The following is an 18,992-nucleotide window of genomic DNA, read 5'->3' as shown; positions in this document are numbered from 1 at the left end:
GGACACAATGAAGCAAATTAAAAAATTTGGTGGAAAGTCTCAATAATAGAATGAGCGAGCCAGAAAAAAAAAGTCTCTGAATTGGAAGAAGTTTCCTTTAACAACTGGGTGTAGGGGGAATCAAAAAGCTGGTAGAGGAACTCAGTCAAGCTAAGAAAAGTATTCAAGAATTAATGGACACTATTAAAAGGCTGTCGGAGTTCCAGAAGGCAAAGAGAGAAGCTGGGTTTAAAAATATACTTAATAGGGCCCGGCGGCATGGCCTAGCGGCTAAGGTCCTCACCTTGAAAGCTCCGGGATCCCATATGAGCGCCAGTTCTAATCCCGGCAGCTCCACTTCCCATCCAGCTCCCTGCTTGTGGCCTGGGAAAGCAGTTGAGGACGGCCCAATGCATTGGGACACTGCACCCGCATGGGAGACCCGGAAGAGGTTTCTGGTTCCTGGCTTTGGATCAGCGTGCACCGGCCCGTTGCGGCTCACTTGGGGAGTGAATCATCAGACGGAAGATCTTCCTCTCTGTCTCTCCTCCTCTCTGTATATCTGACTTTGTAATAAAATAAATAAATCTTTAAAAAATATATATACTATGCTCATAGCAGCACAATCAGTAATTGCAAAAACATGGAAACAACCAAAATGCCCATCAACAGAGGATTGGATAAGAAAGCTATGGTTCATCTACTCCATGGAATACTACTCAGCTATTAAAAAAAACAAAATGCAGTTCTTTGTGGCCAAATGGGCCAAACTGGAAACCATAATGCTAAGGGAAATGAGCCAATCCCAAAAGGTTAAATACCACATGTTTGCCTTAATTTAAGATGATATGATGTTATGTATAACATGTTATGTTTTGAATGTTATATGTTGTGTATAAACTAAAATTGAAGTATAGGTGAGGTGGTCACAGAAGGTGGCTGGGAAATCGCATTTACTTTTAACATATTGGTTACTCATTACTATGTCAATTAATTCCATAATGATGTAAATTTTTGCTGATGGTATGTTGGAGCTTTCAATTGACTGGGATGATACTCTGCTGGCTCTGTCTTCAGACCAGAGAGGGTATACCTAAGAAGCCGTTGAACTTGACGGGACAATAAGATACTGGACTCTATGTTTGGTATACGCTTGCAATGGGGAAATCTCAACTGAACTTGAGCTGTGGTTATGCAACAAGGTGGAGGAATCCACCATGGTGGGAGGGCTTGGGGAGGGGTGGGGAGAACCCAAGTATCTATGTAACTGTCACATAATACAATGTAATTACTGAAGTTAAATAATAAATAATTAAAAAAAATATATATATATATACTTAATGAAATAATAAAGAAAACTTCCCTAATTTGGAGAAAGAATTGGGAAATGAAATACAAGAGGAACACAGAACACCCAATAGGTTTGATCAGAAGCAATTTTTACCATGACACATGATAATCATGCTCTCTTCAATTGAACACAGGGACAAGACCTTAAATTTGCATGTGAAAAAAATCAACTAGCATATGGAGGAGCCCCAATCAGATTCACTGGGGACATCTCAGAGAAAACTCTACAGGCAAGAAGAGAATGGAGTGACATAATCTAGATTCCAAAAGGAAAAAATGCCAACCTAGAATAACAACCCAGCAAAACTTTGTCTTTGAAAATGAAACAAAATTCTTTCACAATAAATAAAAGTTAAAAGAATTTGGTTCTTATAGACCCACCTAAAAGGGATACTTAAAGATGTTCTCTTGACAAAAAAAGATTAGCACCTACCAAAACCAAAGGCAAATGTGGAGAATGTTCAATTTTTTTTTTTAAAGATTTATTCATTTTATTACAGCCAGATATACAGAGAGGAGGAGAGACAGAGAGGAAGATCTTCCGTCCGATGATTCACTCCCCAAGTGAGCCGCAACGGGCTGATGCGCGCTGATCCAAAGCCGGGAACCTGGAACCTCTTCCGGGTCTCCCACGCGGGTGCAGTGTCCCAATGCACTGGGCCGTCCTCAACTGCTTTCCCAGGCCACAAGCAGGGAGCTGGATGGGAAGTGGAGCTGCCGGGATTAGAACCGGCGCCCATATGGGATCCCGGGGCTTTCAAGGTGAGGACTTTAGCCGCTAGGCCACGCCGCCGGCCCGAGAATGTTCAATTTAAAAAAAAAAGACTAAACAAAAAAATGAACAACTCATTGCTAAGATAACAGGGTCAAATAACTACCTATCAATATTAGCCCTGAATATAGATGACTTAAACTCTTTAATCAAGCATCATAAATTAGCAGACTAGATAGAAAAAAACAAAATCCATCTATGTTACCGACAGGAGATACAACTCACCAGCAAAGATATGCAGAAACTAAAAGTGAACAGATAGAAAAAGATATTCCAGACTAATGGGAAAAAAATGAGCTGGTGTAGCCACACTTAGATAATATAGACTCTGACATGAAAAACATTAAAACAGATGAAGGACACCACATAATGATCGAAGGATCCAGTCAGCAAGACAAGATCACCCAACGCATTCTTAGGATGTTTTCTTCTTCATCTCTAATTTTACTTGGCTTTTCTAGCCTGCTTATCTTTGCTAGTCTGGCTAAAAGTTTGTTTTGCTCATCTTGAAAAAAATGACTCTTGCTGCAATTCGTAGTTTTTTACTTTAAATTTCAGTTATTTTTGCTGATTTTTATCATTTTTTGCTTTCATTTTTTAAATAAGTCTTCCAGATGCATTAGACCGCTGATATGTGACATTTCAGCTTTTTAAAGTACCTGATGTTATAAATGTCCCCCTCAATATTGCTTTTGCTACATCTCATAAGTTTTGATATTTTTGTTCTTATTTTCATTTCTTCAAAAAAAATTTCTTACTAATGTCTTTAGTGACATTTCAGTCATACAGGAACATCATTTTCTTCAAGAAGGTTTTTGATTTTTTTCATTTCTTCAATGACACATTGGTCATTCAGTAGTATGTTATTTAACTTCATGCTGTTGTAAATTTTCTATTTTTATTTCTGTTGTTGATTTTGTTTTATGGCTTTTCATTTAAGGGGATGTACAGTAACTGTAATAAAGACTATCACATCCAGATGTGAAGATACAATGCAGTATGCATCTCTACTTACAAATCAAAGATGGACTCCCAGTGAAACTTAAATTTAACTTGATAATAGGATGCTGGACTCTCTGCCATTGTCCATATCTACAATGTCAGGATACACTTAAATAGCAGAGCAATGGACTTATGACTGATTATAAAGGATTACACTATTGCAATAATATAGGGGTAATCAGTGGGGGAGGGGAGGGGATTTGGGGGACAGGAAATCCCAGAGCCTATGGAACTGTATCATAAAATAGTAAATATAACAACAGTAATAATAAAGAAGTTACATGTTGAAAGGTCAGTATTGTGACAGAGCGCATTAAGCTACAACCTGCAACACCAACATTTCCTATAAGCACTGGTATGAGGCCCGGCTGTTCCACTTCCAAACCAGTTCCCCGCTGATGGACCTAGAAAAGCAGTGGGAGATGGGCCAAGTACTTGCAAACTTGCCACCCACATGGGAGATTCTGGAGCTCCAGGCTTTTGCCTTCAGCCTGGCCCAGCCCCAAATGTCGAGGCTATCTGAGGAGTGATCCAGTATATAGAAGCTCTTTCTCTTTTTCTCCCCCTCTTCCTCCCTCTATCTCTGTCCCTATCTGTAACTCTGTCTTTCAATTAAGTAATAAGTTCCTAAAAAAGAAAAAGTAAATGGGTTTGGTTTTTATGTTGATTACTTTCTTATTCTCTTAAAAAACAAAGAGAAAAGAACTCATGGGTTGAATAACCCTTATTTGAAAGGCATGGAACTAGAAGCTTCAGCTTTCATAGTGTATGTATGTGTAAACAGGAAGTTAATTTACATTGTACACGCTGCCTGAAGGTAATTTTATAGAATATTTGAATGCATTTTAAAATATTTAAGTGCAACTATCATGAAATTAGGTGTGGAATTTCAAGGTGTGGAACTCGATGCTTCAAATTCTGCTGCATTTTGGATTTTGAATTTCATGTTTTCTGATCAATGATGCTCAACTTATACAACTACTTTGCTAAATTTACTGTTTATCCAGTCACGGTATCTTCTGTTAAGATAGGAATACAGGAACACATTTGCAGGGGGAAACTAAGTTTCAAAACTCCTTAAAAAAATAGTTTAGGAATACATGTATCACAGGAGGTTAAGCCACAGCGTTGGATAACCGTATTCCATATTGGAGTGCTGGTTCAAGTCTCAGCTATTCCCTTTCTGTCTCTGCTAATGCATGCTGGGAAGTAGCCAATGATGGTTCACATGTCTGAGCTCCTGCATACCACGTGGGAGGCCTGCCTGGAGTTCTGGGCTCCTGCTCTCAGAACAGACCAGTCCTCATTATTGTGGGCATTATTAGAGCCCAGCAGCTGGAAAATCTCTGTGTCTCTCTCTCTCTCTGGCTCTCTGTCACTCTTTCAAATAACTAAAAATAAATTGATTTAAAAATTTTTTAAAGTTTATTAAATTCCTAAATATGTCTGTTATCTCAGGGTACTGTTGACTGTAACAAAATCTTGAAGCAAATTGGCTCAAAGCGCAAAGGGAATATACTGCAGGGTTTAAGTCTAGCAATGCTTGGTGAGGGTCCAAACAATGCAAACATGATCTGCTTTCCCCTGTTTTTTTTTTTTCTCAGCTGTGTTTTCTCAATGCGGACTTGATTTCCAGAGTCTGATCTCACGGACTTATGGTAACTGACAGCAACATCAGGGTCTGCGTGTTAACAAACAAATGTTCATCAGGCAACACAAAATATGCTTCCCCAAACAAAGGTTACCGGATGGAATGCCACTGAATTAAAGTACACCATATGTCTGTCTTTACCAGCCACTCTGGCCTGGGAGACGAAGAGGCTGTACAGAGAGTCTCATCCCAAGAATTAGCTAGGATAATTTTCAACCAAAATGAACAATGAGCAGCTGGGAAATTTCATGTACCATTAAAAATGTGAAAGGGGGGCCCGGCGGCGTGGCCTAGCGGCTAAGGTCCTCGCCTTGAAAGCCCCGGGATCCCATATGGGCACCGGTTCTAATCCCGGCAGCTCCACTTCCCATCCAGCTCCCTGCTTGTGGCCTGGGAAAGCAGGAGAGGACAGCCCAATGCATTGGGACACTGCACCCGCGTGGGAGACCCGGAAGAGGTTTCTGGTTCCTGGCTTTGGATCAGCGTGCACCGGCCCGTTGCGGCTCACTTGGGGAGTGAATCATTGGACAGAAGATCTTCCTCTCTGTCTCTCCTCCTCTCTGTATATCCGGCTTTCCAATAACAATAAAATCTTTAAAAAAAAAATGGGAAAGGGAATATAGATAGTGGAAAATCAATCAATAAAAATTCATATTTATAAATATAAAGCTTTAATTACTAATTACTATTTTTAACATTTATAAAGTATTTTATTTGAGAAGCAAGGAGACAAGGAAAGATTGAGCAAGCTCCCATCCCCCAAATGCCAAAGCCAGGAAGCTGTGACGTAATCCAGGTGTCCTGCAGGGGTGGCAGGGATCCAGTCACTTGAGCTGTCCACTAACGTCTCCTAGGATGCACATTAGCAAGAAGCTGAACTCCAAGTGGAGTCAGGACTTGAACATGGGCACTCTGATACGGCATATGGCCATTCCAACTGGAGTCTTAACTGCTAGTCCCAGTGCTTGAGCTGTCCACTAACGTCTCCTAGGATGCACATTAGCAAGAAGCTGAACTCCAAGTGGAGTCAGGACTTGAACATGGGCACTCTGATACGGCATATGGCCATTCCAACTGGAGTCTTAACTGCTAGTCCCAGTGCTTCCCCTAACTACCAATTAACCTTAAAAGAAAACCTGAGGTTACAGAAAGTAAAGTAAGCACAATATAGGTAACAAAAGTTCCTGGTATTGTTTTTGCTATATAAAAAGTAAATTTAAAACAGAGTGACGCTGTGGAAGAGGCAACACCATTCCTGCTCTCAACCCTAACTTTCACCTAGGCTCTACTGTGCTTTCATTAAGGCCCTCGAGAAGCACTCCATCACCCATCAAACTACCATTTCAACTTGGACAATAATTCTTTCCCTAGGTTCCCACATACCAGACTGGCCAGGGTAGGGCAGAAAACCCTCCCAAGCAAAGGAAAGGAAATTTGTGCCAAGTGTAAATCTGTGACTAGGCCTGACATGTTTGGAGCCAAAGTGTTTAAGATCCAAGGATGTAGGAGGATTGTTTGGCGGCCTTCATGGAATGTAGGATGCTGAGAATGGGAAATAGAAGGAGGGTATTAGAGTCAACAAAACCACTGTTAAGAAAAGCTGAATAAGTTTCTTTGGAGATCTCCCTAATCGAACTGCTGGACTCAGAACTCTAATCAAGAAAAGACAGAAGACAGAGCAGATCAATCATTCATCTCAGCTATATGTTGGCAGCGATATATGGGGCAAACGGAGACTTTATGATGGACCATATCAATCAGTGGACGACCTCATCGAGCGAAACTGGCAGCGATTCATAACCGGAGAACTATTAACACCACTCGAGCACATATCTCAGAGCATGCCCCACATCCGGGACTCGGGGTGGGCGGGAAACCGGGTGGGGCTTCCCCCTCAATATCCCCCTTTACCTCAGATACAAGATGGAAACAATGTGGACATAATAGTATTACCCACTTCCCTATCCCCCTGAACCTTTTTTTTTTTTTTCTTTTCTTTTTCTTTCTTTAACTGTAATTAACTATGTAAAGATTGTCAACAACACAATAAAACAGATTATAAAAAAAAAAAAAGAAAAGCTGAATATATCAAAGTTGCACGTGGGTTTTATCAGACTAGAGAGAAATACATATGAGAATGTATTACTCCAACAAGTGCATAAAATGAATCCACTAAGATGTGACAGCAATATCATTTTATATGTAAAAGAATTAAGCTACAGTCTTATGTCCTAGGTGGATGGGCTTTCCCAACTTCTCCAGTCTCAGGGTCACATGGTCACACATCATAAATAGAACAAGGGCAGTTTTAAGGAAAGAAAGATGGAGGGCCCAGCAGCGTGGCCTAGCGGCTAAGGTCCTCGCCTTGAAAGCCCCGGGATCCCATGTGGGCGCCGGTTCTAGTCCTGGCAGCTCCACTTCCCATCCAGCTCCCTGCTTGTGGCCTGGGAAAGCAGGAGAGGACGGCCCAATGCATTGGGACACTGCACCCGCATGGGAGACCCGGAAGAGGTTCCTGGTTCCTGGCTTCAGATCGGCACAGTACCGGCCCGTTGCGGCTCACTTGGGGAGTGAATCATCGGGACGGAAGATCTTCCTCTCTGTCTCTCCTCCTCTCTCTGTATATCTGACTTTGTAATAAAAATAAATCTTTAAAAAAATGTGCTAATCTTTAAAAAAAAAAAAAAAGAAAAGAAAGATGATGGAAAGGGACTCCTTTATGTTTGCCTTTTCTCTCAAGATTGCATTACTGCCATGTAAGGGAGACTCACTGATCATGCCACCTAACTAAAGCAAACAGCAGACGGGCACCTGGTTTAGACTGATCCCTCCCTGCCCTGAACTCAGGGATTGCCTTCTCCAAAGGTAACGTAGGCCTTCATCATCTTAGAGCAGAGACATTTTTCTGAATAAAGTAGAAAATAATTACCCATAAACAGAAAGACTGAAAATGTAGGTAGAGTACAATTTAAAATTTCTCTTTTTAAAAAGATAGAAAGGGGGTAAACACATATCACAGAGTGGAAACACACGGCTCTAATTTCCATGAAAGTATGTGTGAAGAAACAGGAATAGTATTTTTCCAGAACAGGTGCTCAGCTTCAGATAACTACAAATTAAAACCATGACACATATCACCATAGTCATCCATCAGAAAAATATGAACTCTGAAAGTTTGATAATATCAAGTAACACAGAGGATTTGGAACTTTCACACACTAATCATGAGAATTTGAGTTGGCACCACTACTGTGAAAAACAATTTAATACAAGCTAATAAAATTAAAGATATGCATATCCCATGACCTGCAATTCTACTTCTTGACATGCTCTGGCCCTTGGATACATGTGACAGAGTGCACATAGCAACACTGTTCTAAATTCCTGACCTGGAAACCAACATCCAACACCCATCTGAGCTTAGAGCAGGTCACTGTGGTCTATTAACGAAAACCCAGGGAGAATAAATAAGCTATCACTACATTCAACACCACCACTGACTCTTACAGCCATAATGCAGTATAGAAGGATTCAAATATGAAAAACACATACTGTATTATTTCACTGCTATCAAGTTTTTTAAATCAAACTGCATAATTAAGAGGCAAAAATGTAAAGCAATGTAAATAAAAGTCAGGCAAGTGGTTACTGCTCAGGGGCCGTTGAGAAATGCAGGCAGCAGTTCCAGGCAACGTGCTCAGGAAGTATCTGCTCAGCGGATTCCATAGTGAAAGTAAAGTTTTCAAAAGCCAAACATTCTTAAAAGGTGTGAAAATCTGGCAACCTTAACCAGTTTCTGAATGGCAAGGGCAGCCATTGAGGTAGGACTACTTGATGGCACATTTGTGGTTCTTGATGGAACTCACCAAAAAATGTACAGAATGTGCTTCAAATCTAGGCAAGGTAAGCCAAACATCCAGCACCACCAATCTAGGCAAGGTAAGCCAAACATCCACACCACCCATCTAGGCAAGGTAAGCCAAACATCCACACCACCCATCTAGGCAAGGTAAGCCAAACATCCAGCACCACCAATCTAGGCAAGGTAAGCCAAACATCCAGCACCACCAATCTAGGCAAGGTAAGCCAAACATCCAGCACCACCAATCTAGGCAAGGTAAGCCAAACATCCAGCACCACCAATCTAGGCAAGGTAAGCCAAACATCCAACAACACCAATCTAGGCAAGGTAAGCCAAACATCCAGCACCACCAATCTAGGCAAGGTAAGCCAAACATCCAGCACCACCAATCTAGGCAAGGTAAGCCAAACATCCAAAAACACTAATCTAGGCAAGGTAAGCCAAACATCCAGCATCACCAATCTAGGCAAGGTAAGCCAAACATCCAGCACCACCAATCTCTTCCCTGTGCTAAAACACAACCCACCCTAACATTTTCAAATTGAATGTAGCTAATTGGAGTTTTTACCAAATAGTCTAACTTATAGAAAAATGTTTATTTTTTGATTCAGGCTGTTTCAGTCACACTCACACTGGTCCAAGAACACAGAGTGACCCTGAGTTGTACTTCCACAGGTAGAACATCCCAGCACCCAGCAGGCAACAGATGTTCATCCAAGGAGCTAACAACCATGGTTAAAATACAACTGCTGGGCCTAGTGTGGTGGCCTAGTGGCTAAAGTCCTCACTTTGAATGCACCAAGATCTGATAATGCGGGCCGGTTCTAATCCCAGCAGCCCCGCTTTCCATCCAATCCCCTGCTTGTGGCCTAGGAAAGCAGCCCAACGCCTTGAGACCCTGCACACCTGTGGGAGACCCAGAGGAAGCTCCTGGCTTCTGGCTTCGGATCAGCTCAGCTCTGGTCACTTGGGGAGTGAATCATCAAATGGAAGATCTTTCTCTGTCTCTCCTCCTCTCTGTATATCTGACTTTCCAATACAAACAAAAATTAAAAAGAAAAAAATACAACTGCTGCAGAATTTCCACAAGGATACTATAAGGCAGAAACACATCTTTAATGTGTATCATGTCACTCTATAACTTTTTCAGAGAAATTTTCACTTCTAATATGCGTTCCAGCCATCTACAAACCAAAAACCAACTTCTGTCTTGCTGCCCAATGGCCAACACATCATGCGGGCATTGAGGGTGACAGGTATATGTAATTAGCTTTAGACTGCTCAGAGCTAAATAATGGAAATAATCTCTACACATCTTTTTACCTCGTTTGTATTACTGCTGCATTCAGGGGCTTTCTTGGCACTCTTACACCTGTCACTGTTTCTTATTAGCCTGTTCTGTTCGGAGGAAGATATTCTCTGGACTTAAATCGCACAGGCTGACTCCGAATCTAGTCTACCCCCCACTTTCTCTGCTTAATGTCTTAGGGGAGGGGATAAGGGAAATGCCAGGAGCCTATGGAACTGTATCATAAAATGATAATAATAATAATGAAATGTTAAAAAAAAAGAGCAAATGAAGTTGATCAACTCCACTTCCTCCCTGCCCCCATTACTCAGTCTGTTTCTCTCCACCTCTCAGAGAGAGAGAGAGAGAGAGAGAGAGAGGGAGAGAGAGGAAAAGAGGAAAAACTCCTTGTTGCAAAAGCCCAGTGGGTGCTTCTGAACCTGCTGCTTCCTGTTCTGCAGCTTCCCTGTCCCACACGGTGACCACCAGCTTCCCTGTCCCGCACGGTGACCACCAGCTTCCCTGTCCCACACAGTGACCACCAGCTTCCCTGTCCCACACGGTGACCACCAGCCACGCGTGGCCGCCGAGCACTTTCTAAGCTTTTAAAATGAAGCCGGATTTGGTTACAAGCTTCATTGCAAAAATGTAGCTATGTGTATCTATCTTTTCAACCATAAATTTTACTAAAATACAGAAAACTGATTGTCTGAATTAAGACATATCATATGATATATGTATAAAAAACACTGAATTTCAAATATAGATTTTGAAAAAAGATGATCAAATAGTCCCATTGATAGTTTTTATACTAACTACGTGTTAGAACAATGGTATTTTGAATCAACAGGATTAAATAAAATTTCAACTTAGAGCTAATTCTACCTATTTTTCTTTTATGTTGCTACAGTAGCTTCTAGGAAAGTTAGCATTGCTTACAGAGCAAATACTTCACTTCTGTTGGACGGTGCCCCCGTGCAGCATTAGATACAAACGACTGCTCATTGTTCACAAAACACCAGTACTTTTCTCCTTCTGCTTCCCTGACTCCCTTTATTCTGTCTCCTGAGGCTCCTGATTCCTTGAGAGGGATCTCACCCTACCCCAGACTTCTAGGGGCCAGGAACTCCCATCCCTCCGCCAGCAAACCAACCCCCCTTCTGAGGACAATCCTCTGTACACCTCGACCCAACCTAATACACAGCTCACGTAATCGGCTTCACATCTTCAGTATCTGCCCCACTGATGTCCCATAAACCTGATCCCTTCTGTCCAGGTCATTGAAACCTTCATCACACCATAGCAGCCTCCAAAGCGCTTTCTTAGTTTCTAGAACTCACTCCTTATGGCTTCCCCAGTCCCTTTAAACCCTTTTAAAAATCACATGTAGGCTTGTTTCTCCTATCTGCCCTCACCAACCTCACAGAAGCCCAAGCTCCAGGCATACCTATAGAACTGTGCTGCCAAAAGAAAACATTTCCCTTCTCATCACCACACTTTGCACATTCTCCTTCTGCTGACAGGAATATTCTTCATAAATTAACCCGGGCTCCCTGTCAACCTTCAGAACTAAGCCAATCTGTTGTCTCCCCTAGTAAAGGTCTCTAAAACCCCATATTTGAACAAGTGTCCCCTTCTCTATCACCAACAACCCAACCACGTAGGCCTACAGGGATCTGGCTAGCAGGTTATGAATGCCCTGCAGGCAGGAACTGACTATTTTAACTTAACCTCTCTGCATTATATTTAAGTGCCTATTAATAAGCACAGTATTAAACAAGGAAAAAAAAACCACGGGATAAAATGTAAGACTAGAAATTTAAAAGTAGGCTAATAAAGGGACAAGTAATATGAAGTTAACTCAATCACCCTAAAAACACTTTATTGAATGGCCCATTTTAGGATTCAATGAGCGAGTCAATACAAAATTATAAATTAAATAATCATTAAAACATCAAATATTCAACAAAAACATCAATTAAGAAAATTAAAGCTTGAATGTTATTACATGCTTAGTCTTGTTAATATACACATAGCCTTCTTCCCCTAATTCTACTGGTCCTTTTCTTCCTTCAGCTCTTACGTTAATTCTCCTTGCAGTTAAACTGTGTTATCTCTTCCCTCACCCAACCCTTTTCACGTAACATCTACAAGTACATCTCTACTGTCCCTTCTGTTCTTTTTCTCAATCGAACACAGAAATACAAACACTGTCTTTGTCCTCTCTGTTAGAAATTCTGCCTCAAATAAAGAATTATAAAAAAAAAAAAAAAGCAGTGAAATCAACGATACCAACAGTCAAGCTGATAGACAAAACCATCTGCGTTAATGTGTCTGGGCGATTTCACAAGGGCAAGCAGCTAATCTGAACCGTATGCACGCCTGGTGGAGGCTGACACGCATCAGCAAGTCCTTGACCACTGCAGGACAGTGGGGAGTTACCAGAGCAGCCAGCTTGCTGGTGCTGAGGGGAGCCACAGCCCAGCCTCACCACGCTCTCCATCTCCAGCCTGCCCTTCGAGAGGAGGTGGAAAGAGGCCCGGGGCCAGGCAGGAAGCTGTCAGCCAGCTGGACAGGCTCCAGAGGTGATCCATTAAGCAATGTGAGCAGCAGGCACCAAGCAGCCCCAGATCGCAGTCTGTGAGCATTCAGGCCCAGTTACCAAGTGCAGAAAACAGGGCTGCTCCCTGGGCACCTCTGGATTTTAATTTCGTGGCAGAACAGGCTTGAAGAGAGGCAGAGGAGTTATACAGGTATTTAAACTATGTTGGTTGGGAAAATCATTCTTTGAAGAATAACAACTGCTAAAAGAGTACATTCTTTTAATTACCTGCAAGTTGCTTTCAAAATGAGGTTTTATAGGCATGAGGAAGGAAGTTCCCCCTGAACAGATGGTTATCTCTTGGATTTCACAACAGAGCAAAACTGAAATTTCGTGAATGACTTCACACCCAGCAAGACGATACAGTTGTGAGGGATACATTCAAAAAACATTCCAAAGCATCACAGAACCAGACCAAAAAAACTTTAAAAACTTAAAAACGGCACCTTTTAAATAGTCCATTAGTGAACAGCAGCTGAGAGAAGATTTACTCTCTTACCCATGTCCAGGAGCTCAGTTTTGATTCTCCAGAATTCCGTGGGTCTTTGTTAATCAAACAACATAAGCACCATATTAGAATTTTTTGGCTTTCATCTATTAAAAAAAAAACAGGAAAACAAAAATAAGTTTCATCAGGCATGAAAAAAAGGTATCTGTATAAAAAAAATTTTTTTTCAAAGATTTATTCATTTTCTATTACAGCCAGATATACAGAGAGGAGGAGAGACAGAGAGGAAGATCTTCCGTCTGATGATTCACTCCCCAAGTGAGCCGCAACGGGCCGGTGCGCGCCGATCCAATGCCGGGAACCTGGAACCTCTTCCGGGTCTCCCACGCGGGTGCAGGGTCCCAATGCATTGGGCCGTCCTCAACTGCTTTCCCAGGCCACAAGCAGGGAGCTGGATGGGAAGTGGAGCTGCTGGGATCAGAACCGGCGCCCGTATGGAATCCCGGGGCTTTCAAGGTGAGGACCTTAGCCGCTAGGCCATGCCGCCGGGCCCTGTATAAAAATTTTTTAAACATTGCTCAAGAAACTCTCAAACTTCTGAGTTCACAGAACAAGCAAACAGAAGTGTGTGTGAAAGCACACTTTGTGGTTTTGTTGTCTTTTTGTGGGTTTGGGATCACTTAGTGCCCAGCTCTTGTGTGGTCTATTCCCTTTCTGTAACAGCAGCAACTTTTAAAGCCAAATGAGAATGATGGAAAGAATTGAAAAAACCGGGATTTTCTCAAGGTCAGTTTTTTATTTCACATTTCAAACCATTAATCATTTCAAACTTTTTAAGGCAACATAACCTGCAAACAGCAGGCAGTAGTTAATATTTCTGATTTCATCTTTACATTTTGTAATGTTCCAAAGTATCTTCACTTGTTACAAATTTAGTGAAAAGTATTATTTAAAAATGTTTCCTGCTTAGTTCCAAATAATCAGGATAAAGAGAACCCTTGTACAAGCTCCTACTTTGTTATTTTAAAATTCAAACTGTTACTAAATATGTGATGAAAACGCTGAACTTTGAAACCTTGTATCTGGCAGGGACATTGACATCATGATCCACTTTTCTTTTTCCTTCTGCAGTGACTGAGCCCATTTCCGTTGGGAATTTTATGACACAATTAAGAAAAAAATGCAGTCTAAAAACTGGCAATGCCAGTACCTGAGCCAGAGCACAGGGTTATCAGGGTTATCAGATGCCCGACAGGCCCTGCGCCAGAGGCTGAGCTGCCCCCCGCAAGCAGCTCTCTCAAGATCCACCCCATCATTCTAGCTGCCCATCTCCTGCCAGCGAGGAACGCAGCATCCCTCACAGCTCCGTTATCAAGGATAGACAATGCAAACTCTGATTCCCCCCCATAAACCAACAGATGCTAACTAATTTTTAATCCCATTTCCCCCTCCTTCCATAAACATGCGTAAGCTTAAACTTCCCAAGTGACATCTCCAAACAGGAAACCGAAACATTACAGGCAGTTCAAAAGGTAGCACAAGCATTCAAACAAAGGGCTGGAAATCTTTGGTTGTTAGAGGAGGCCAGTGTCATAGATAAAATGCTAACAAAAGATCCCAGGTGGGCGTGAGTTTAGGGCTATGAGTCCAGGCTCTCAGTGTCACAAAGCGATCTGAGGCCTCAGTGGGCACGGTCCCCAAGATGCCCTGATTTGGGCTCTCCTGGGAAGTGCTCTTTGCTCAGCGCTTCCTCACAAGAAGCATCTCAACTCCTTCCTTTCCATCCTTGACAGCAGAAATGGTGAGCCACGTTTTCCTTGTGCTGGAATACCAAAGAACACTTGTATAGTATCTGCTGGGAAAATCCATGTGTTTCTGGAAAGCTGGCTGGTGGAGGCCCTGGGCCTGAGGACTTGAGCTACGCCACACAATACAGTGGAGGCAGAACATCACAAGGAGCGGGACCAGGGCTCTGCTTAGTTTTGTGCTCATACTTGTTCACTGTAACCCATCACTTCATATCATGCTAAAACTTGTCAATTAGATCTGACTTGTAGTCCACAGTGCAAAGTGAGCAAAGCCCCTCTGCAACATAAACTGCCACATTTTAACACTTGTGTGAATTGAAGGTGTGTCCTACACTCACCAAGCACACCTAAAGGAAACAGTGTTTCTTTTCTTCTAAAAACCAGCTGTTAAGGGTCAGCACAGTAGTCTAGTGGCTAAGGTCCTTGCCTTGCATGAGCCGGGATCCCATATGTGCGGCAGCATTAGAACCAGTGCCCCCACTTTCCACCCAGCTCCCTCTGCTTGCGGGCTGGGAAGGCAGTCGAGGACGGCCCAAAGCCTTGGGACCCAGCAACCTGGGAGACCCGGAAGAGGCTCTTGCTCCTTGCTTCCTCGCTCAGCTCAACTCCAGCCACTGTGGCCACTCAGGAAGTGGATCAGCAGACGCAAGATCTTTCTGCCGCTCCTCTCTGTAAATCTGCCCTTTTAATAAAAATTGAGAAATCTTTTTAAAACTAGCATAGTGGATATGGAATGCACATAAAGATAAGTACTGCTTCTTACAATATGTTTGGTCATCTGTGTGTGTACAAATGTATAAATATGAATATTTCATATACAAGTATGGATCTACACACACCTACACTGTATTTTCCGTTAAAGAGGTTTGAGAAACACTGGTTTAGCTGCAAAATACAGACTTTGGCAGACAAGTGTGGCCTGTACAGGTGATCACAGTAGCAGCTCACTGGTTCACCATTTCAGATGAAGAGCCTGAACAAGACAAGGCGGAGGGAATAGACAAAGAGGCCAGGTGGGAAAGAGAGGAGGCAGAGGGGAACGGATGGCAAAGAGGAAGCTGGGCATGCAGCGCCCCCATGCACTTGTGCTAAGCAGGACAGCACCTCCTGGTATATTTTCTCCCCTGCTTTTACCCTTATTTATGATTGATTGATGGGTCCGGAAGACAGACTGATAAAAGGACAGCTAGGGCTGTTCCAGGCCAAAGCCAGGAGCTGCAAGCTCCACACAGGTCTTCCTACAAATGGCATGAACCCCAGGACCTGCTGCCTCTCAGTCTGCACTGGCACGAACCTGGGATGGAGATCAGAGGCAGGGCACGCGGGCATCCCCACAGGGCACGCGGGCATCCCCACAGGGCACGCGGGCATCCCAAGCAGCATCTTGATCCCCATGCCAAATGCCTGACCCAGTTCAAATCTCCTGTAATGACTTATGACAGGTTAGGAAAAGGAAACTGTATAAGTCTTTGAAACATCAAAGGGACATATTCATTTTCTTGATGTTAATGTCATTATGTTACGCAATTAGTCTTTGACTTTAAAAAAAATCTGAAAAGTAAACATCGGCTAATTAGTGAAGGTACAGCAACAAACCTCAATTGTGCTGCCCGAGATGTGCCTGGTCTCCCCATGCCAGGCCCCAGGCAAAGGGAAAACCACAGGCTCTGCTAGAGAGCATAGGAAGCAGCACCACAAAGGCAGGCTCACCTAGGCTGTTTCAAAAGCCTAAAGATGACAGAGGAAAAGAGGCCAAACCGCAAGCCTTCCCCACCCCCACGCCAGCTGCCCTCAGGCGTCATCAGGAAAATGACCCACCTCCCAAGCAGGCAGTGTAGCTGTGGAAAAAGAAACAGAACTGGGGTGCGGCTGGCCTACAGGCAGCAGACAGAACACCTCCTCAACAGCGTTCCCAAACCCAAATATCACCTTTAAAACAACGGCAGAGCCTTGGCACAATCTGGACTCTGAAGAATGATTTTACAACATGGGAAATAGTATAGAAGTTAGCATGAACTGTGAAGCAAAGAAACGAAATCGCTGTCTTAGTCTAACTACTTTTTAAGGATGGATTAATTTTATTTGAAAGGCAGAGTTATGGAGACAGAGAGAGAGAGAGAGGGAGAGAAAGAGAGAAGCACACAGATCTATCTGCTGGCTCACTCCCCACATGACCACGATGGGCAGAGCTAGGCAAGTCCAACACAAAGAGCCAGAAGTCTCCTCTGACTCTCCCACATGGGTTTAGAGGCCCAGTGTGGGGCCATCATCTGCTCTTTCCCAGGCATATCAGCACGGAAGTAGATTGGAAGTAGGGGAGCCAGGACTCAAATCACTGCCCACAAAGGATGCTGGCATTCCAGGCGGCAGCCTTACTCACTATGCCACAGCATCAGTCCCAGGAGAACTACTCTACAGTAAGTTGAAAATGAGGTTATGAGAGCAGGCACCAGGGCATAGTAGGCTAAGCTTCCACCTGTGCATGCTGCACTTCTGATCCAGCTTCCTGCTATGGCCTGGCAAAGAAGCAGCAGATGACTCAAGTTCTTGGGCCCCTGCACCCATGTGGGAGACTCAGAAGAGGCTCCTGTCCCCTGGCATCAGACCAACTCAGCTCTGGCTGATGTGGTCATTCGGGGAATGAATCAGCAGATCGTCTTTCCTCCTCTCTCCCTGTAATTCTTTTTCTGTCTCTCCTCTCTGTAACTCTGCCTTTCAAATAAACATTTTTAATAAAGAAATAAATAGATCTTTTATTTTTAAAAAAAGGCTTATTTTGAATTTTGAAACGATACACCTTGGATTCTTACCATATGCTAAGATGAAAGGATTGTAGCAAGCTTTTGTCAACAGTTGGCCCATTGCGGGGAATCCTGTCATAACTGTATTAGAATCCTATAAAAGAAAATTATGCTTTGGTCAGAAAAAGTACAATGCAACTCCGAATGCTTAAACTATAGCTCGAGGGAGCTTGAATGCCTCTAGTTCAGCATATATTTTTAGAAAAGTAAGCATAACAGGAACAGAGATCTTTAGCCAAGTCATTCAAATTAAGTTTACCAAGTCAGCTACCACCTTATTCAAAACAAGGTCACAAAATTTTATTTCATTTTATCTAAAAACAATATGGACTGTAGAGAGTAAAAAATAAAACTATTGATGATTCGTAATCATGGATAATGCAATCCCATGTCTTCATTTTGGCTTTTTTGTTCTAATGTAGGAAAAATTTCTCACTCAAGCCCCAGTAAGGCTATTTCAAAGAAGTTTAAAAGGGCAAGAACTCTGGAACTTGTAAAAAGAAATAAAGGCTGCCAAAGCATAAAGATATATATCTCTGTTTATTACTATTTTGATTGCTATATGCTAAATGACATCATACTCAATCTACAATAACCTAAACCTTGAGACAAGCAACGATCAACCAAATGGAAAACAGCTTAAGATTAAAACATACACATGCTCTTGTACAATTGGCCCCTTTCCCACTGCTTTACCTTTCATGCAAGTTCAAAAATAAGTCCGAACTGAGATAATGTGCAGGTAAGCTGAGACGATAAGCATTTCCTGCTGCGGCAGCAGGGAATGCCTCACGTCGGTGTCAGTGTCAAGGCTGGCTCAAGACCTTCTGGGACCATCTGAAGGTCAAGTTACGTAAGTTATTACAGAAAAGGTTTTCAAAATTAGCACTGTATGTTCACACACTTATTTTTTCCTTTTAGTTTGTAAAGCATGTAAATGCATATTACCAACTTGAATTAGTCTTCAAATTTCCTATTGCTTCTTTGATGAAAGGGGAAGAAGCATAAGAGAGATTTAGGTTAAATGAATTTTTTAAAATAAATATAAAATTTCAAAATAGGAAACATGGGTTATGTAGTAAAAATAGCTATCAAAATAAGTGTTATGCTTCGAAAACAATTTTCTAACAACAATTAAGGAGTGATTCCTTGAAATATTTATAAGAAGAGATTTGTAATATTTATCTCTTAGGAAAGCCCATTTGAGAAAAGGAAGCCCATTTGAGAAAAGGGTTGAGAACAGAATAAATGTTTCAGAAAATGTGTTAAGATTTGAGGGACAGAAAAACGCTTCAGGAAATGTGTTAAGATTTGGAATTTGAAAGAATCCCAGAGCAGGCATCTATCCTAGGGGTAAAGACGTCCTCCATCCACCATGGAGCTCAAGGATTTGAGTCCCAGTTCCAGATCCTGACACCAGCTTCCTACC

The 18,992-nt window shown here is 42.4% G+C and overlaps 1 protein-coding gene across 1 annotated transcript in view; it reads right to left on the bottom strand.

The window, feature by feature from the left end:
- The window catches only part of FANCC (FA complementation group C), a 212,376-nt gene that overhangs the window by 121,158 nt on the left and 72,226 nt on the right, over positions 1-18,992 (bottom strand). The window contains exons 3-4 of the mRNA XM_058657361.1: positions 17,573-17,657; positions 13,006-13,100 (exon numbers count right to left, since the gene is read on the bottom strand). Of these exons, the coding sequence (XP_058513344.1) occupies positions 13,006-13,100; positions 17,573-17,657 (180 nt within the window). The remainder of the gene's footprint in view (positions 1-13,005; positions 13,101-17,572; positions 17,658-18,992) is intronic.

Source organism: Ochotona princeps, chromosome 31, assembly GCF_030435755.1.
Source record: "Ochotona princeps isolate mOchPri1 chromosome 31, mOchPri1.hap1, whole genome shotgun sequence".
In the NCBI taxonomy this organism is placed as follows: domain Eukaryota; kingdom Metazoa; phylum Chordata; class Mammalia; order Lagomorpha; family Ochotonidae; genus Ochotona; species Ochotona princeps.
The sequence above is the reverse complement of the archived record's forward strand: the minus strand, read 5'-3'. Positions and strand labels throughout refer to the sequence as shown.